Genomic DNA, 21846 nt, shown 5'->3' with positions numbered 1-21846 from the left:
TATTGTCCTTTAGCTGAAATCTGGGTATTCTGTTTTTGTCTGAAACAAATTTCTTAAATGTGACCTGGGTAGTCTGTAGCTCCTTCCTTTTGGGTGAGACATTTGGGGTCTATGTGTTGATGTTATAGTGTACTGTGGTGCAGGATGGTTTGATACAACTTTGTGTCTATGATCTCTCCAGATGGGCTGTTTCCAATCTCTGCTCCCCTCCATTCAGCATTACCCCCATAGCACAAGTACAGCAGTCAGTAAGAGAGCTGTGCTTATGCATATCCAAGTAGCTACTCCGTGAACAACACTAGGAGGGCCTAGGAATGGTGTGTAATATGTGAAGGGACTACAAAAAGAGGATACTTTTTTTTAATGTTGTGGGGGGGTGCGGTGGTGGGGTGGTGGGGTGGTAGGTAGGGTCTTCTGCTTGAAGTTTCTAAACTAATTTTTGCTTCCATTTCTAGGATGACATGATGGAAGAGGACACTCCTTTGTCTCTCTACAGCTACTAAGCAATTTTCTGCTGCCAAAAAAAAGGCCTCATCAACTTGCACAACGTTGCAACTACTGTGTTTTGAAGTATTGTTAGCTGGCATGTTAAGAACTTTGTTTTTACAGGTTTTTTTTTTAGTGTGAGCCAAATTTGCATTTAAATGTGTCTTTGGTTGTTTTTTAAACTAGATTTGGGGAACTGCTAGGGTTGAGCATTGGTCAAAATTGAGATTTATTTCCTTCCCAAAATATTTCCCCCTCTATCCATGGATTCACCTATTTATTCAAACAAACTTGTAAGTATCTGCAACTTTTTTTTTACAATTTATATAAACACATACATACACATTGAAAGCCATTAATGACCTTTCCTGTATGTCTAATCTTATGGTAGAAGTCGCAGATATCCAAGCACGTTCCGAAGGAGTTAAGATCTAGGATTCCCACTGAATGGGAGTCTTATTGTTAATATCAGTGGTCCTGAACACTTACTAAAAATGTCTTGTGTCTCTATCAGTCAGTTTGATGTATCTAAGTATGGGATTGGCATCTTAGAAAACACATTGGATTGATTTGAGACCAAAAGCTTTCATTCATTTACATTCAACACTGATATGTTTTTAGTTGATCATTGAAAGTATAATCTGAAGGAGCTGGGTTTTATTCAGCAGCAACACTCTTGCATTGATGTCTATGAAGATAAATATTTAATTTGATCTTTGCAGGCATTTATTAAGTTAATCAGTAGAATACGGAATTCTAAGTCACTTGACATAAACTTAATGCATTCCTATTACCCTGATTGATGTTATGAGCAAGCTCCTTGGAGGAAAAAAAATGATATACTTCACCTTTGTTAGCTGAATTAAATTTTAAATTGGAGTGAGAAGGTTCTTGATCTGATTTTAAACACTTTGGAGGGAGTTATAAACTCAAATGTTTAGTTTCTCCCCTGCATCCCCAATGATGTACCGTATAGGGGCTTGCTTTGCACCAAAATTCATCAAATCACACCACTGTTAAAGGATCTGAAATGGGACCAAAGGTGCAAATTTCATTTGAAAGCCAATGTTCTTCTGGATGCTGGAGTTTCCCTCTAAATCCAGATAAGTTTATGTACCAATGTATTGCCTCCTGTGGTTCAAACCATTACGGATTACTCTTAATTCCTTGCCATGTCCAGCGTTAATCCCATCAACACTAAAGTGAACAATTTCATTATACTTATGTCCAACTCAAAAGTGTCTTTTTAATTGTTAAAGGTCCATTGTGAGGGAATTTTTAAGCTAGAAATTCCACACACACGTTGTTGGTTCAGAGAATGATGGCGCATGTATATTGCTGCAATTCTTAGAACAGTTTCTGAGGTGCAATCTTCATAGAAAAGCTTTAAGTAAGGAAAGTGTTTTGGAAGTATCTTTTAAAAATGTGTTAATGCTGTTTGGCTCAGATGCTTGCTGTCACCACTGATTGAACTAAAATCTTTTTTGTCGAGGAATTTTTGCCTGGCCCCCTGGAAACCACGGAGATGATTCCCTTTTTAATTTAAAACTGGCAACCGGCCAGTGGACACTGAATGTGAAGATTGGAGTTTCAGTTCTTTTCCAATCTCCCTTATTTGTAAAATCCCTGAAATTTAGAACGTCTAGCCAACTCCAAAACCTGGTTATGGGTATTTTTGGTTCCACCCTCTTAAACACCCATTTCTGTGTAGGCTGTTGCCTAGTTAGGGTTGTTTTAAAACTTTTTTTATATGGATCAACTGAAACTGAACATCAGCTTGGCTTTAATGCACAGGCTTCAAGATTACTTTTCAGCCTGTCTTAAATGTTTGATACCAAGAAGTCAATTTATAGCTGTGACAGTGTGGGCTAGTTTATTGTAGATTTACCGTTTTCTGGTTATAGATGTTTAGAAATCACTGATGTCACTTTCCTTCCTTCTTGATAAATTCATATTTGAATTTAATATTGACACAACAGGTACACAAGAGGTTTCACACTGTGTTGGTACATGTAGAACTGCTAGGAGTTGTCATGGAGATGGATCATGTGTTGTGTTCGAGGACTTTTCGTCTCTGCATTTCACATTTTTGATTTGAGTTCTTCACTGCCACAATTCTTACATTTTAGATTTGATCCTGACTCAAATGCTGCCACGATCACCATCATTCAACATCTTTCTGCCCTGCTGTCATCTTGATCTACAATTGATCATGTTTTTCATAATTGCTATTTCCATAGGAATGTAAGCTACAATTATAAAAACTTGAGATTCAACCATCCAAAGGCAACTCCACTAGGAACACAGGAACAGGAGTAGGCCATTTAGCTCCTCGAGCCTCTTCCGCAATTCAGTTAGTTCATGGTTGATCTGTACCTCAACTCTACCCGCTTTTGTTCCGTAACCCTTACCCAAAAACCTGTCAATCTCTTGACCCAGTATCCACAGCCTTTTGGGGGAGAGAATTCCAGATTTCCATTACCCTTTGTGTGGAAAAAAATTGCTTCCTGATTTCACTCCTAACTGGCCTAGATCTAATTTTATCATTTTAAATATATTGATTTAGATCACCCCCTCATCTGTCTAAACTCAAGGGAATACGAACTAAATTTATGCACCTGGTCCTCATGATTTAACCCTTTAAGCCCTGGTGGCATCCTGCTGAATCTGTGTTGTATCTCCATCAAGGCCTAATATATCCTTCCTGAGATGCGGTGCCCAGAACTGAATGCAGTACTCCAGATCGGGTCTAACCAGAGCTCTGTACAGCTGTAACATAACTTCCACCTCATTGTATTCCAACCCCCTTGAGATAAAGGCCAATATTCCATTAGCCTTTTTGTACCTGTGCACTGGCTTTTAGTGATTTGTGCACATGAACATCCAAACCCCATTGCTCGTCAACAGCTCCTAGAACGATTTAAGAGGTGCTGTTCTGACTACTTCAGGACAATTGCAATCATCAGATGAAGGATTGTGAGCTGGTTTTCTGCTTTTGTAAAAAAAAATGTACATGTCAGTGTTAGGGATTTTGAATATGTTTACATTAGGCTGAAAACGTAACTACTTGTAGTAAAGATGAGGGCAAAAAATAACTACAGTTTATTACTTGATGAGTTTCACCGTGAGACTTGTGCATTTCAAAAAGTCAGCTGTATAAAAGCCTTGCAGCAGTGATAATTGTGTTGTGTAGGTTCTTTTTATTTGTGTAAAAATCATAACTCCTGAGTGTACTGTCATTTCTACTGAGACTTTGGAATGGGTGGAATATTAAATAGCAAAAAAGTCCTTATTGGAAATTCATGATGGACAAAACTTCCTTTTATCCAGTCATTCCTTTTAAATCAAATGCAATGAATCAGGGCCTGAGCAATACCAATAAGCGAGTTCCTTTAACTGGTATATGTAGTGTCTCATTGTATTGTGCAGTGTATGATCAGAAAAGATGCTGAGCAAGTGCCCCCTGGTGGGTTTCCAGACATACAGCAATGGGGACAGCAGAGCATCCTCACATTTTAAATAAAGATCAGGTTCACATAAAACTATTTAATCTACTTCCATTATATTTGCCAAACTCTTTTTAAACTTTTTAAATATTGGACACATCTTAAACTGAATTTATTTTTTTGAATAAAGCCTTACCGTAGACTTTGAGTCAGGGACAGAAGAGACAGGTGCAGATTATTTTTTTCTTAAGTCCCTCTGTCCCCAAATCATTGACGACTAACCTTCAACTCAAACGCTGCAAAGGAATGAGGTCTGTTTTGCTGATGGTGGGGAAATTATTTTTACTTCTGCACATCTTTTAAATGAGCAGCCCACAAAGTAACAGTTTAGTCTAGTTAGTACAACAATCTTCTGTTTCTTGGATTCTCAATGGACATGCTTCTGTGTATGTGTTTGCTGCCTCCCCCCCATCTCTCAAACTTTCCAATCAGCTGACCAATCCCAGAAAATGTGCTAAAGCAGAGGTTCTCAAATTGGGAGGCACAATGAGGTAATGGGGGGAGGGGGTAGGAGTGTACTTGGGAGAGGTAACTGCTCAAGGGACCAGAATAATTTGAAGTTATACTGCAAAATCTGTTGAGTTCAAATCATTGGCAGTCATGTTAAGGCTGATAAGTGCTGTTATCAGCCGACATCTTGAGTACCAGTATGCCAAACACGAAGGGGCTATCCAAGTCCCAGAACCAGCACAGAAGATAATAACAAGATTGATTTTTTTTTTTTTCCCCCCCCGCCCCCCCCCAAAATCAGAAGGAAAAGCTTTGAGGAATAACTGATATCCTAGGGCTCTTCAGCCTTGTGTCTTGTGGAGGGTGGAATTTACCAGTGTTATGTAAGATACTTAATAGGATAAAGTAAACCTGAAACAACACTTGCAGATATGCCAATGCAACAAAAAAAGGGCACGGCTTCAGGGTTGTGGAAGGCAAATTCAGAACAGACATCCAGAATTATTTCTTTATACAGAGGTTGCTCAGCCATGGAACTGGTTGCCCAGAAGGGTGTTTGAGGTTATTGGATTTGTTCATGGAAATAGCTGGATGCTATAATGGTAGGGTCGGTATTCTGGAAGGAAGAGATCAAAAGGGTTTCTTCGTCCAAAGCTGTCTTATTGATTCTCTCAAAACATGAACAAAATGTATAAATTAATTTTTGAATTTTAATATTTCTAATCCGTTAGATGTGGTGGACTATAAGGAATGCTCCCTTGTATCAAAACAGTACAGGATATTGGCAGATTTAAAAGCAGATTGGCAGGTATTCTGTATGTGTCTGAAAAACCAGCAACAGACAATCTGATTTCTGAAAAGATCAAATGTTATATAAAATTTAAAGGTGGCAGTGTTATTTTTTCTTCTCCCCACCAAAGGCATTTGCCTTATGGAACTGCTCTGAATGTCTTTGATTAAGTTGATGTAAACTACTATGGACTTCCAATTATCCTAATGACTCCACTGACACAATTTCATTTAAATGATGAGATATATTGAATAACTGATGGATCAGCTCCCAGCTGACCCTTTGATACTAATGTACAGTATGTTGCTATTGACCTGTGTGGGTGTTCAGCAGATATAGTAAGTGCTGAGTGTGTCATTACCATTTTAAATCAGTTCATATAATGCAGTAGTCTGAAATTGGAAATCCACTTTACCTTTTTAAGAACAAGATCCAGGCTGTTATTTTTTAACGTTGTGCTGTTCCTCAGTCCTTTTTGTCATTATGTATTCTAGCAGTTTGGTTGACCAGGTTGTCCATTTTCCTTTTTATCATCCCATCTGCACAAGTCACTTAGTGTAAAATTTCCAAAGATTAAATCAAAAATGTGTTGTGTGGGTGACAGTTAGCATGTGTGTGAGTGAGGGGAGATTTTGATATGCACTGCTAGAGTGCCATGATGTTTCTTTAATGTGATGATGGGCAGTCTCGTTACACTAGCTTTGTTTCCCCCTGATGTTCTGAAATTCTTTTCAAATCAGGAGCTTTTTTTTCCTCTTGCAAAATGTGGTCTGGTCTGGTCTAGTCTTGTCTTCCAGCTAATAAATACAGTCCTGTATTACCATTTAAATCATCTGCTGGGCCCTGTACTTCTCATTACTGTCTTCAATGGTAGTCCTGATTTTGACAAAGTTGTAAGTTAACTGATGCACTGTTGCTGGTTCCAGAAGTGCTGAAATCCTTCGAAGGAGTTCATGCCAGTGCCTCTGGAGAAGGAGGCTTCCATTATGTCTGGACGCCAGCAGACTGAACACTTAGTCAAAGCCCATAGGGAAACTGCATCCTGCTCGTGGCTGACTTTTTTCTCCGTCATTGGGGAGGTCTGGACACCAGAAATAAAGTTGCATTCACTACTTTCAAACAACTACGTGCATGCTTGTGTAGTTATGGTACTGTGGTATCGGGCCTACAAGATAAATAAGATATTACAGAACTGTTGCTTTCTGATATTTGTAACCTATAAGAAGAGTCTGAAATGATAGTTATAGAAGGTGTTTGTTTGACAATGGTACGAATTAACCACACCTGATGTGGAGGGAGTCTTGCAGCGAAACGTCCTGTGAGCTAGCATTTAATACAAAATTTGTTTTTTTACTGGATAAGTTGTCGGGGGAGAACCCTAATATTATTTTTATAAGGATGAAAGCCATTATTACTACTTTGTCTTGTGCACAAATGCTGTGCAAATTATATTTTTAAAAAGAGAAATTTCAACATGGTACATGTTAATTGAAATTTAAAGGGTACTATCCCTGTCGAATGGCCATTTTCTGTGTAGTAAAATGCCACTACCAAAAGATGTTGTGGCCCAGATTTTTCTATTTTTTAAATTCTTTAAGCTATCAGTAAAACTACAGATTCAAGAAGGCTATTGGGGAAAATTTTAAAATAGTACCAGGAGTTAGAACCTGCAGAATTGAGGCAGCAATGATCTCACTGGTAGACCTTGTTACACCCTTTTTCTTTCTTTCTTTCCTTCCTATCCTATGAATACTGTACCAGCCTGCTGGTATTGCCAATTTGTCATTTCTGTGTGAATTTTTTTGTTTTCAGGTCAGACTTTGTTTAGAAAGTTAATTATTCACAATCCTTTTGTGATTTGCATTTAATGGAGTAAAATACACTTGTGACTTATGAGGGAAAACCTAGTTTGCACTATTTGAATTGTCTTTTTTTTCTCAAAAAAAACAAAGCTGTGTGGAAGAACTTGCTGCAAACATCAGTGTAATGTTAATTTCCTATGGAATGTATGTTTTTGGCGGGAAGTAGGAAATCGAGTGTTACAATCGAAGAATGTTAATTTTATACTATTGCCTTTTATGTTTTTGATTTATTAAAAATTGGTTTTCCCTTCAACTCATGTTGTGAATTAATTCATAAGATGATAATTAACAAGGAGGCTATGTGATGTAGTGCGTTAGTAAACTGTCCATCTGTAGGATCTGGACATGAATCAATCCTTTTCTTTTTCCCATTTGAAGAGTCTCAAATCAAGTTCCTAAAAGGGACGACTCAACAGAACAAAATTGGCATAAGTAGCACTAAATTCTTTTCATTCAACAATTTTAATTCATTTTAGTTTCTTCTAAATTGTTTTAATGCAGCCAGCTCCCAGCATTTGTGCTATTAAATCACTTTTACATAATCCAACAGCAGACTTGAGAGTCAGGGTCTAAACATCTGCCACTTATCCATGGGGAAACTAATATAACCACATAAATGCCAGGAGCCAGTTTACTGATGCCGGACTCCCAGAATATAAATGAAAAGTACAATATAAAAGCAGCTACTGGTGCACTGCTCAATGTTTTTCTGTAGTCCGAGTTGAGATATGTTTTTGGGCCAGAGTACAGGGAGCTGCTTCATGTTTGATGCTGAATAGGGGCCAAATGTTTCCCAGCACTAGCTTTACTTTCGTGACTGCAAACACTTGTTTGACTTTCCTGAATTTTCTCCATGTCTATTGTAGCTAAACCAATCCACAATTGTGCACATTAATCTAAATATGCACTTACCAATGAGCTGTACAAGGTTAAATCCATTTGTTCTGACTTGCAATTAGCTGCCTGCAAGATTTATCACGTATTTTGATCAATTTGGTTAACTGCTTCACTTTGCTTTAATGTTTTCAGCGGTCAATTATCACACCAAATATCCCTTTTCTCACATTAATGGTTCCAAAGCAGTACCTATTCATGTACATTTCATATCTTCTATTCTAATGTTCATTTCATATCTTCTATTCTAATGTTCATAACCTTGCATTTATTCATATTAAAATGAAACTGCAGTTTCTTCACTTATCTGTTTAATTGGTTCAGATCCCTTTGAATGCTTTCAAGTTACATCATACTTGTCACCTTATCCCATAGTTTAGAACTGTGGATGAAACAGCACAACAGGAGGCCATTCAGCCCATTGTATATATGCTGGCTCTTTGCTGGAGCAATCCAAAAATAATTCAGCTACCATGCTTTCTCCCCACAGCCCTGTATCATTTTCTGCATCAATTTTAATACACTTTTCCCTTAAAAGATGCAATGATTTCCCTCTCAACTCTTCCCTTTGGTAAAGTGTTCCATGCTCCAACAACAATCTGTATAAATAAATGTCTCCTAACCTGCCTCCTTTATTCTCAATCAGTTTTAAGTTGATGACCTTTCAGCACTTCCTCCCTAACCAGAGAAAGTAGTCTTTCTCTATTCACCCTATCAAAATCCATCATAATTTAAAAAAAGAACTTATTAAATCTCCTCCTTGGCCTTCTCTGCTTCAAGTCTTTCCTGGCATTATCCTGTTGTAGGTGCTCTTATGGTTTTAGTGTCCTTTGAGAAAATCCATCTGGGGCCATGCCCATCCATCATTCCACCAATTGGGGGTGGGGCAATGTCTGCACAACACTAGATGAGCAGTCATCGTCCCCTTCCCAATCCTCAAGGACACCCATCAAATAACACAATTAAATAACTAGCTGAGAGTTTTCAAATCCTATAGATATTCTTTCTATTAGATGAAGACTAAGCAATATACAAAATGCTGAAACAATGTGGAAATCTTTATTTTGGGATTGGTAATTAATCCCCTTTGTTCCAGATAATTCAATTTATGCATAACTACTGTATAAAATACAAAATGTACAAATGATGCTGATTTGCTCTTCTTCAAATATTTAAGAATAGCAGTTGGCTTCAAAAATGTATCAAACTTGTAGAACATGATAGACTCAAGTTATATATTATTTTCCAAAATGCCTAATGATGGTACTGTGCCTGAGTAGTACTAGACATTTTAAACATACTATTTCCTGTGAACAATAAACCATAGTTTAAGTATATTTCCCAGTTTTACCACTGGATTCCCAATCTGTACAGCTAGGCCTAGCATATTAGTTTTGTGGAAGATTATTTTTGGATTATGTAACATCAAAATAACAATCTCCATACCAGCATATTCACTGCCTGGAATAGTAGGGCACAACCTCCCACCTATGGATTCCCCTTACTGTAGTTGGCTTATAGTCAGGTGTAACCATTTAATAAGTTAAGTACTTTTCCCTCCACTTAAGGGCAGGTGAAAAATAGTGGGATAAGTCAACCTGGGCTGCACTGATGTGGGCTCCTTAGTGTGGTTGGGCACTGGCTGTCATTAGCAGCTTATCAGGAAGCTACCTGCCACATGGAAGTGTTTTGAGAAAAAAATTCTTAAAACAACATATATAAATAGGTTGAGTGTTTACAGTTTCTAATGGCATTGATATTACTCTACACTGTTCATTAAAAAAATTACTCAAATCTAAAAGTTCACCATAATCCATGTGATAGTTTGGTGAGATATTGGGTATAACTGGGATCCCTGAGGGGAGGGGCCAGAGCAGCTGGTAATTAGACAAAGAGGGAACCAGACAGCTTAAACAATTGTGGTCATCTGCACGCCAAAGGATTGGGGTAATATCAATCTTTTGTACTTCCTGCTTGTAACTAATTGTACTTGATCAGTAAAATTACTGTGCTAACCTATTGGTTGTCTTGCCAGCAGCATTGAGGGCATTGCCAGGGCAACGGTGTCTCAGGTGGGAGCTTCCATGTGCTTGGTGTAAGAGCGGTAACTTGGTATACTTAGCAAAAGCAGGCAGCTGATGGAGGTGGACACAGCCTCCACTAACAGACAAGAGCCACAACTAACCATGGCATGACTGCTGAAACCTTTATCCACACTTTTGTTACCTCCAGACTAGACTATTCCAATACTCTCCTGGCTGACCTCCCATCTTCCACCCTCTGTAAACTTCAGCTCATCCAAAACTCTGCTGCCTGTGTCATAACTCGCTTCATGCTTGCTGACCTATATTGGCTCCCGGTCCAGCAACGTCTTGAATTTAAAATTCTCATCCTTCTGTTCAAATCCCTCTATGACCGCCCCTCCTTATCTCTGTAACCTACAACCCTCAGAACTCTGTGTTCCTCCAATTCTGGCCTCTCGTCCACACCCCCCCCCCCCCCCCCCCCAACCCCAACTTCTTTTGCCCCTCCATTAGCAGCCAGACCTTCAGCTGTCTAGGCCCCAAGCTCTGGAATTCTCTCTCCCAAGGCTCTCCTTTAAAACCTACCTCTTTGACCAAGCTTTTGGTTATCTGTCCTAATTTCTCCTTCTTTGGCTCGGTGTCAAATTTCGTTTGATTACAGTCCTATGAAGCACCTCGGTACGTTCTACTATGTTAACAACCTGCATTTATATAGTGTCTTTATGTGTTCATATGTACCTGCGATATCTATTACACATAAGTAGCACTCTGATACGTGTTTTCAATGTTAAAGCCATAGTTCTGCCTGTCACAATATTATGCTATTTTATGAAGGGTACATTTCTAATTTTTGCAGTCAGGTAAGCAAGATTTAAACACTTAAATGTAGCATTTTAAAGTTATTTTCAAATATATAAAACTTAATGGTTTTGCTAAACTGTTCTTTTTAAAATTGTTTTCTTCTCTTCACCCCTTTTTATACAGGTTAGTAGTCAGGAGGGGGTGGCCCTGGGAGTCCTCAACATTGACTCTGGACCCCATGAAATCTCATGGCATCAGGTCAAACATGGGCAAGGAAGCCTCCTGCTGATTACCACCTCCCTCAGCTGATGAATCAGTCCTCCTCCATGTTAACCACCACTTGGAGGAAGCACATGGTAGCAAGGGCACGGAATGTACTCTGGGTGGGGGACTTCAATGTCCATCACCAAGAGTGGCTCGGTAGCACCACCACTGACTGAGCCCTGAAGGACATAGCTGCCAGACTGGGCCTGCGGCAGGTGGTGAGCGAACCAACACGAGGGAAAAACTTATTTGACCTCGTCCTCACCAATCTACCTGTCGCAGATGCATCTGTCCATGACAGTATTGTAAACAATTTTACAACACCAAGTTATAGTCCAGCAATTTTATTTTAAATTCACAAGCTTTCGGAGGCTACCTCCTTCCTCAGGTGAACGATGTGGAAATTTCCACATCGTTCACCTGAGGAAGGAGGTAGCCTCCGAAAGCTTGTGAATTTAAAATAAAATTGCTGGACTATAACTTGGTGTTGTAAAATTGTTTACAATTGTCAACCTCAGTCCATCACCGGCATCTCCACATCATGACAGTATTGGTAGGAGTGACCACTGCACAGTCCTTGTGGAGATGAAGTCCAATCTTCGCACTGAGGACACCGTCCAACGTGTTGTGTGGCACTACCACCGTGCTAAATGGGATAGATTCAGAACAGATCTAGCAGCTCAAAACTGGTGCATTCATGAGGCACTGTGGGCCATCAGCAGCAGCAGAATTGTATTCCACCACAATCTGTAACCTCATGGCCTGGCATATTCCTCACTCTACCATTACCAACAAGCCAGGGGATCAACTCTGGTTCAATGAGGAGTGTAGAAGAGCATGCCAGGAGCAGCACCAGGCGTACCTAAAAAAAAAAAGAGGTGCCAACCTGGTGAAGTTACAACTCAGGACTACATGCATGCTAAACAGCGGAAGCAACATGCTATAGACAGAGCTAAGCGATTCCACAACCAACGGATCAGATCAAAGCTCTGCAGTCCTGCCACATCCAGTTGTGAATGGTGGTGGACAATTAAACAACTAACGGGAGGAGGAGGCTCTGCAAACATCCCCATCCTCAACAATAGCGGAGTCCAGCACGTGAGTGCAAAAGACCAGGCTGAAGCGTTTGCAACCATCTTCAGCCAGAAGTGCCGAGTGGATGATCCATCTCTGCCTCCTCCCGATATCCCCACCATCACAGAAGCCAGTCTTCAGCCAATTCGATTCACTCCACGTGATATCAAGAAACGGCTGAGTGCACTGGATACAGCAAAGGCTATGGGCCTCGACAACATCCCGGCTGCAGTGCTGAAGACTTGTGCTCCAGAACTAGCTGCGCCTCTAGCCAAGCTGTTCCAATACAGCTACAACACTGGCATCTACCTGACAATGTGGAAAATTGCCCAGGTATGTCCTGTCCACAAAAAGCAGGACAAATCCAATCCAGCTAATTACTGCCCCATCAGTCTACTCTCGATCATCAGCAAAGTGATGGAAGGTGTCGTCGACAGTGCCACCAAGCGGCACTTACCAATAACCTGCTCACCGATGCTCAGTTTGGGTTCCGCCAGGACCACTCTGCTCCAGACCTCATTACAGCCTTGGTCCAAACATGGACAAAAGAGCTGAATTCCAGAGGTGAGGTGAGAGTGACTGCCCTTGACATCAAGGCAGCATTTGACCAAGTGTGGCACCAAGGAGCCCTAGTAAAATTGAAGTCAATGGGAATCAGTTGGAAAGCTCTCCAGTGGCTAGAGTCATACCTAGCACAAAGGAAGATGGTAATAGTTGTTGGAGGCCAATCATCTCAGCCCCAGGACATTGCTGCAGGAGTTCCTCAAGGCAGTGCCCTAGGCCCAACCATCTTCAGCTGCTTCATCAATGACCTTCCCTCCATCATAATGTGGAGATGCCGGTGATGGACTGGGGTTGACAAATGTAAAGAATCTTACAACACCAGGTTATAGTCCAACAATTTTATTTGAAAATCACAAGCTTTCGGAGATTATCTCCTTCGTCAGGTGAGCGTGGGACTCCTTGAACGTTTCGCATTTATAGTCAGAGAACAATACCTGGTGATTACAGATAATCTTTCCAACTGCCCGTTGTCAAGGCCACACGGAACAGCCATGGGGACCAAATTCGCACCCCAATACACCAACATTTTCATGCACAAGTTCGAGCAGGACTTCTTCACTGCACAGGACCTCCAACCAACGCAATACACCAGATACATCGACGACATTTTCTTTCTATGGACCCACCGCGAAGAATCACCTGAAGAGACTACACGATAACATCAACAAGTTCCATCCCACCATCAAGCTCACCATGGACTACTCCTCAGAATCGGTTTCTTTCTTGGACACACGAATCTCCCATCAAAGACGGGCACCTCAGCACCTCACTCTACCGCAAGCCCACAGACAACCTCACGATGCTCCACTTTTCCAGCTTCCACCCTAACCACGTCAAAGAGGCCATCCCCTATGGACAGGCCCTGCGAATACATAGGATCTGCTCAGACGAGGAGGAACGCAATGGACACCTACGGACGCTGAAAGACGCCCTCATAAGAACGGGATATGATGCTCGACTCGTCGATCGACAGTTCAGACGGGCCACAGCGAAAAATCACATCGACCTCCTCAGAAGACTAACACGGGACGCAACCAACAGAGTACCCTTCGTCGTCCAGTACTTCCCCGGAGCGGAGAAACTACGCCATGTTCTCCGCAGCCTTCAACATGTCATCAATGACGACGAACACCTCGCTAAGGCCATCCCCACACCTCCACTACTCGCCTTCAAAACAGCCACCCAACCTCAAACAGACCATCGTTCGCAGCAAATTACCCAGCTTTCAGGAGAACAGCATCCACGACACCACACAACCCTGCCACGGCAACCTCTGCAAGACATGCCAGATCATCAACACAGATACCACCATCTCACGAGAGGACACCACCCACCAGGTACATGGTTCATACTCTTGTGACTCGGCCAACATTGTCTACCTCATACGTTGCAGGAAAGGATGCCCCGGAGCATGGTACATTGGCGAGACCATGCAGACACCGCGACAACGGATGAACGGACACCGCACAACAATCGCCAGACAGGAGGGTTCCCTCCCAGTTGGGGAACACTTCAGCAGTCAAGGACATTCAGCCACCGATCTTCGGGTAAGCGTTCTCCAAGGCGGCCTTCGAGACACACGACAACGCAAAATCGTCGAGCAGAAATTGATAGCCAAGTTCCACACCCATGAGGATGGCCTCAACCGGGATCTTGGGTTCATGTCACGCTACACGTAACCCCACCAGCGAATAAAGGTTATCTGTTTTTAATACAACGGGTCATTCTCTGTCTTTCTCTTCCTTTCGGATGTTTCTCCCTCTCTCTCTCTGTCTTGTGTTCTGGCCATTTGCATATTCGGTGGTCCTGTAGGTAACACCTCTCTGTTTGAACACTTTGATTGCCGTGACAACGGGCAATTGGAAAGATTATCTGTAATCACCAGGCATTGTTCTCTGACTATAAATGCGAAACGTTCAAGGAGTCCCACGCTCACCTGACGAAGGAGATAATCACCGAAAGCTTGCGATTTTCAAATAAAATTGTTGGACTATAACCTGGTGTTGTAAGATTCTTTACATCCATCATAAGGTCAGTAATGGGGATGTTCGCTGATGATTGCACAGTGTTCAGTTCCATTCGCATTCGCATCCGCTCAGATAATGAAGCAGTCTGTGCCCGCATGTAGCAAGACCTGGACAACATCCAGGCTTGGACTGATAAGTGGCAAGTAACATTCGTGCCAGGCAATGACCATCTCCAACAAGAGAGTGAGTCTAACCACCTCCGAATCCCCCACCATCAACATCCTGGGGGTCACCATTGACCAGAAATTTAACTGGACCAGCCATATAAATACTGTGGCTACAAGAGCAGGTCAGAGGCTGGGTATTCTGCGGTGAGTGACTCACCTCCTAACTCCCTAAAGCCTTTCCATCATCTACAAGGCACAAGTCAGGAGTGTGATGGAATACTCTCCACTTGCCTGGATGAGTGCAGCTCCAACAACACTCAAGAAGCTCGACACCATCCAGGACAAAGCAGCCCGCTTGATTGGCACTCCCTTCACCACCGGCGCACAGTGGCTGCAGTGTGTACCATCCACAGGATGCACTGCAGCAACTCGCCAAGGCTTCTTCGACAGCACCTCCCAAACCCGCAACCTCTACCATCTAGAAGGACAAGAGCAGCAGGTATATGGGAACAACACCACCTGCACGTTCCCCTCCAAGTCACATACCATCCCGACTTGAAAATATATCGCCGTTCCTTCATCGTCGCTGGGTCAAAATCCTGGAACTCCCTAACAGCACTCTGGGAGAACCTTCACCACACGGACTGCAGTGCTTCAAGAAGGCACCTCACCACCATCTTCTCAAGGGCAATTAGGGATGGGCAATAAATGCCGGCCTCGCCAGCGACGCCCACATCCCATGAACGAATAATAATAAAAAAGCATGACGCCTGATCTCTCAACCTGTTTCCTGCAGCTGCTACTCCCCACCCATTTATATATTGTTAAAAAAAAATGTTTTTAAACAAATACTGTCTCTCATTCAATGTTCCACTACTTATTGCCAATGGCCATTCATCCATTTGAATGCCTGTTGCTCGCCACCCATGACTTTGGCTGCTCACTCATTCAAGACCCTGCTGTCCCCATCCCAAATAACACGCAGCTGGTAGCCTGCTGTGCCTCACAGTTTGACCTTTCTTTTTAGGCTCTAGTACGCTGGCATGGATGCTAATAAAAATCAAAGAGTACGCTTTTTGACTTCTCTCATGCAACACCACAAGAGATCAACTAGTATGAAGCTTCTATTTCTCTTCAAACAAACTCATCAATAGTCAGAAGAAACTCAGCACACAGCAGTAATAGATGAATGCAAATATTGAAACTAATTCTGAGTTTCTGTCTTTCAACAAATAGTTTACCTTAATTAATCTCTCATTTCTTTCTAATCGTGTAGTGTGGAATTGTTGGGAGAACAGCTGTATAAATCTTAGCATTTCCCTAATGATAACCAACTCCACTATCTTACCAAACTGTGATGCTGAGTCTGAACCCCATGTTTCTTCTTTAGTTCACAAGCGAAAACTTGTAACTCATCAACCTATTTTCGGACATTTATACCTCTGCAACAAGATAGGCAGGAGCAGCCCAAGGTCACTGATTATTTCCTGGCTATGGGAAGCATGTACCTGTCGTTCAGCATCTTTCACAATAGCATAGCTTAGATTGAGAGATCACTGGATAGATAATCACATTATTGTTATGGAACAGCTCCACAATCTTCATCTACCACTGTCTCAATTTCATAAATTCTAAATTAATGTCAATTATGATTGTTGGTTTTAATAGTATGGTCATCAGTAAGTAGAGCAGTGCCATCACACATCTAACTGATTTTTGTTTTTAAATGATCAGAAAAGGACTAGAATTAGGGATACTAAAATGTTAATTATCATTGGTCTAGCAGCATCAATATAACCCATAAAAGCACACTCAAAGTTGCCCTATACCCTAGATTAAGTCTAGCTAAAGTGTGTGAATATGACTGTCAGAGCACTAAGAATAAAACCCCCTGCCTTTTAACTAAATAGTTTTGATTCAGAATATTCAGTAGGCCAAGACATTGGTTTCCATGCAGTTATATTAACTTAATAAGGAGTATAACTTTGAAAATGTAAATGGGGCATTCATGAGAGAAGATGCAGAAATGTCCCTCTGCAAGGATCCAGTTTTTGGAGACTCCAATAGTCAGGACAGGTCACTGAGATTTAGTTCAGGTGGGCTATCAGATAACCCTCCTAAGTCCACGCTGACATCTTCATCTGAATGATTTGTTCTTGGTTCTTTTTCTCTCTCCTCCGTGCACAAGGCAGAGCTATACCTGGCACCTGCATTGGAACAAAATATTACTTTGAATTCATTAACAACATTCACTGGTGCAAGCTGGTACTGCTTTTTGAACAGGAAATTATTTTAAAAACTTCCCACTTGACAACTTACATGGGGAAAATTACTTTCCAGCTTTAGGTAAGTTGAAAAACAAAGCAGCTCTCTATTCTGCAAGTTACATGTTTTCACTTATTCCTTCATCTCCCATCCTCTGCAAAAAAGCAGAGAAAGGATAGACCCAATCTGATCCAGTTCATAAAATTATCATAGACCTACTGGATACATGAAGTACAAACAGCTGAGAAACCATGGAACATTTGTACTATTCAATTTCATTATAAGTGCAATGATAAGTAGGTTGCATTAAATTAATAAAGGGGAAGGGGGAAAAGAAACTTAAGGGAAATAATGGGTCAGACCAAAACATCTTTATAGTAATGCAAAAACATAATTACTGACCAATGTAGGATTTGAATTTAACAATGCTTACTAGCAGAATTCTAATGGCATCATCAGATCCACTGAACGAACAAGTTTTAGGGCCACATATCTCACCATCTGGACTTTAGAACGTCAGGAAGTTCCTGATGGTCATCCCCTCCCATTCCAATAGTTTTGTTACAGTTTTATTCCCTAAACCATTCTGCCTTAGTTTACTGTGACCGTGGAAGCAAACGTATGGTTTTCTGTCTTTTCAGTTGGTTAGTTGACTGGCCTAATTGAGGTACAGTATATAGTAGGTTCCTCATGTATTGGTAATCCACTCTCCTAACACACCTTTCCTCACCAACCTTCACTAGCAGCTTCTTCCAACACATTTGATTTCAAAATCCTTGTCCTCATCTGCAAGTGCCATCACAGCCTTGTCCTTCCCTACTTCTACAATCTCCTTCAGCCCTATATCCCTGCACATCCCATCTACTCTTCAAATCCTGGCCTCCTTTCCAATTCTCCTTCCACAAATACCTTCGGCCGCACAGCCTTCAGGTATCTCAGCCTCGCATTCTGAAATGTTTTTCCTAAGCCCCTGCAACCTTGCTACCTCCATTTCCCCCCCCCCCCCCCCGCCCCCCACCCCTTCAAAAAACTCTTTAAAACTTATATTTTTGATCATGCCTTAATTCATCACCCCTCACGCTTCTCCAACAACTATTCAGTGTCTGGTTATTTTCACTTTTAAAATATTTTTGGAATGTTTAATTACATTTGTGACAGAGCCTTCGATCACCTTAACTCACTTCTCTGAAACTTCCACATTAAGCTACTCTGCCTCTACTGCTTTCTCCACCTTTTAAAAAAAAATTCTTAAAACCCATCTATTTGTCAAAGCTTTCGCTCGTCTCTCTTAACTCTCCCACGACGGCTCTGCATTCGTCCCTTTCATTTTTACTTTCCTCCTCTGTAAAGTGCCTTGGAATATTTTCTATTTTAGAAGTACAAGGTGTTGTTTTCATATCCTTCTGCTTAGTCTTTGTGTTCTTTTATCCTCACAAAAAGACTCATTATTAGAACAAGAAAAACCCGTGTGTGGAAGTTTATACGTGCCTTCATTGCTCCAGATCTCCTGTTCATCCAGACATTCGTGAATATGAAAAATCAAACATCAATATCTGACAGGAAAGTTGCATAACAGAGCTAAGCTGTTAGGCAGAAAAAGTGTTGGAACTGCTGTTCCACGTATCATATTAGAATCTTAACATTTTGTGCTAGGGAATTATGTGACAATGCTGGAAGCTGAGGCAGATTCTGAATTAAAATACAATTAAAAAAGTTAAAATGAAGAGGCTGGGCGGTGCAATGGCTTAGTGCACAGGCCTTTCATTCATTCATTATGCTGCACATACTTTTTGAATAGGCCAACTTATCATTGGGTAAATTCCCTTTATTAACGCATAGCAATATACTTTAATTATAAATTTAGAAGCATACTGCATGCCTATTGCACAAATATGAATTTCTCATTCCCTACAACATCTTAATGCTGTTTGTATTGTGATTTTCAGTTTGTGCTGAAATATGTACGACTCTCAAGTTCTGTTTCTACATGTAGCCAACAGTTGTTATACATTTCAAAACCTATATCCAATGTATGAGCATGTTTTCAATGTTACTCAGAGCAGCTCTCACAAAAGTTTGAAAGGAAACAGAATAGGATGATGAATGTGAACTTGAATGTCTTGATCATAGTTTTGGACACCATTCCCATTATCAGTGCGCTGTGGATAGAAGTTTCAGAGAAGCATCAAAGGGAAACTACAGAAGAGAAGATTGGAAAAGTAAACTTTGAGGAATGTAGTAGAAGAGGGGATATTAATGCGGGTGTGCAAATGTTGCTGGATATATGTGAAAAATAAATTATGAGGCAATCATGATATTTGTAATATTTGGGGAAAATACAACAAAAATGTATATTAAACTAATATTTTAAGAGGACAGAATCCCTATGAGTTTTCTCCACTGACAACTTTGGTTATTCAAAAAGTACATGGGTGATACAACTTGATGAACAATTCAAGCTCTGCAGATATAATTTAGTTACTGGAGAATGTAAACTTTCTTGTGATGGACGAGTGCAGCTCCAACAACATTCAAGAAGCTCGACACCATCCAGGACAAAGCAGCCCGCTTGATTGGCACCCCATCCACCACCCTAAACATTCACTCCCTTCACCAACGGCGCACAGTGGCTGCAGTGTGTACCATCCACAGGATGCAATGCAGCACCTCGCCAAGGCTTCTTCGACAGCACCTCCCAAACCCGCGACCTCTACCACCCAGTAGGACAAGGGCAGCAGGCACATGGGAACACCACCACCTGCACGTTCTCCTCCAAGTCACACACTGTCCCGACTTGGAAATATATCGCTGTTCCTTCATCGTCGCTGGGTCAAAATCCTGGAACTCCCTAACAGCACTGGGAGAATCTTCACTACACGGACTGCAGCGGTTCAAGAAGGCAGCTCACCACCACCTTCTCAAGGGCAATTAGGGATGGGCAATAAATGCCGGCCTCGCCAGCGACGCCCACATCCCATGAACAAATAAAAAAAAGTCTCGTATCTTAAGGTAACTGCCAAAAAGTGAATATTTGTTCGTGTGGTGAAAATTTAATTTCATCATTGACTATTCCTTTTAAAATAAAAAAAATCCCCATGCTTCACCTACTGGGTGGCAGGATCAGGCATGAAATTCTCTACAGCCACTGCTGGCATTGTTCTGTCTTTTCCTCGTCTTTCCCCCCCCCCCCCCCCCCAAGATACCGGCAGCTTTGGCCCATAAAGTACTCCATGCTGTGAGCTAGCAGAACAAGTCCATTAAGGAGAATAAGATTTGAATTGAGTCTAATGATCTGCCATTACAGCAACTGGGTTGTTCAGCCAGCATTTACAACCAACTGATTTCCAGACTTTACCTTTTTTACTTGGTGGATCTAAATCAAGATCTTGCAATGAAGAAAAGTCATCATCTGAGCTAATGTCTACCAGACTGAGTGTGCAACTTAGATTGGAGTCAGAATCTTCATTTGGTGACTGGGTATTGTGTTTCTTCTTCTTTCGGTACTGTTTTCTTGTATCTGAAATGAAGAACATGGCATGTCTTAGTAAAATGAAAATCAACTTCTGATTGTCTAAACTATTTTGCATCTTTACTTGTAAAGCAGCTAAGATAATGCTACAACACCAAAAATAATCAAATTCTGGCTGGGGAGGTCCTCACTTTGGACTAATTGTCCCCAGTCCAATAGCAATGTCACTCCGTTCAGTATCCAGGACTGGAAAGCAACTTGTTGTGAGGACCAGCACATGTGTCTCCTGAATGATACTTTAGTGATCGTATAGAGCTGAAATGGTGGGTTTCCAAGGAGAAATAACCTTTAAATTTAAAGTATCTCCTTTACTCCAACTTTACAAACACCTAGATGTGTTATGTATTATAATGTACAAATTATGTCAAGAGTTTTGGATGATATTTAAAGCTTCACTTATGCAGCCATCTGAACCTCTAAATAAGATTATTTTGTTTTAATCACTCCCATGTAATTATTATTGGAAAAAAATGATACCCCCAATTTCCCCGGAAGGCAGAGACTTATGTTAGGATATGGTTCTCTAGGCATTTCACTCCTCTACTATCTCACTTTTCGTGCACAAGTGAGACTATACAGTGTTGGCAAGCTATTTAACTGTGATAAGCACCATAGCTGAGCCTTCTACCAATATCCAAACACATACTTGCAGTAGGGGTCACTGGATAGTAATCAATAATTCAAATCCTGACCCTGAGCCCAATTGAAGTCCCTCCATGTTGACTTGACTGAGAATGGTTAACTCAGTGAGTAGGGATTAAACCAAAGATCCTCCTGGTCTGTATGGCTCAGTACCACATGGTGTAATTACCTATTGAGTCAGTGAGAGAGCCAACAGAAAGTCATTTCTACAGGGCTTAAAGTGGCAGAGTGTCAACTGACATCACTGTCAGCCAATGAGTTGGAGGTGGGGCGGGATTTATGGCAGGACTTACAGCATTTTATTTACTCAGCAAATACAGTCTATTTAAAAAGAATCTCTACGAACTATAGCAAACAGAACTCATGACTGAAACTACAGCAACTTCTCCCGATAAAGCAGGGTTATTTCTGCCGCAAAATGCAATGAGTGGAGGATAGTTACATAATACAAATTATGTGCATAAAATCAATCCCAGTCACATACAGCAGTGTAATTTCCAGGCGTGATTAGATAATTGCCCTGTCAATCAACTCCATTCTGGCCAGGAAAAGTGGTGTCAC

At 41.2% G+C, this 21846-nt stretch overlaps 2 protein-coding genes across 2 annotated transcripts in view; one reads left to right on the top strand and one right to left on the bottom strand.

Annotated features, from left to right (window-relative positions):
* LOC137325257 (mucin-22-like) overlaps positions 1-7347 on the top strand; it is a 50793-nt gene extending 43446 nt beyond the window's left edge. Inside the window, exon 5 of the mRNA XM_067990131.1 lies at positions 456-7347. Coding sequence (XP_067846232.1) covers positions 456-503 — 48 coding nt within the window. The 3' untranslated portion in view covers positions 504-7347. The remainder of the gene's footprint in view (positions 1-455) is intronic.
* Positions 7348-14694: 7347 nt separating this feature from the next.
* Positions 14695-21846, bottom strand: part of LOC137325253 (coiled-coil domain-containing protein 159-like) — a 42856-nt gene continuing 35704 nt past the window's right edge. The window contains exons 11-12 of the mRNA XM_067990126.1: positions 20470-20631; positions 14695-17056 (exon numbers count right to left, since the gene is read on the bottom strand). Of these exons, the coding sequence (XP_067846227.1) occupies positions 16917-17056; positions 20470-20631 (302 nt within the window). The 3' untranslated portion in view covers positions 14695-16916. The remainder of the gene's footprint in view (positions 17057-20469; positions 20632-21846) is intronic.

This window comes from Heptranchias perlo, chromosome 9, assembly GCF_035084215.1.
Source record: "Heptranchias perlo isolate sHepPer1 chromosome 9, sHepPer1.hap1, whole genome shotgun sequence".
NCBI lineage: Eukaryota > Metazoa > Chordata > Chondrichthyes > Hexanchiformes > Hexanchidae > Heptranchias > Heptranchias perlo.
This window is presented reverse-complemented; position numbering and strand designations above follow the sequence as displayed.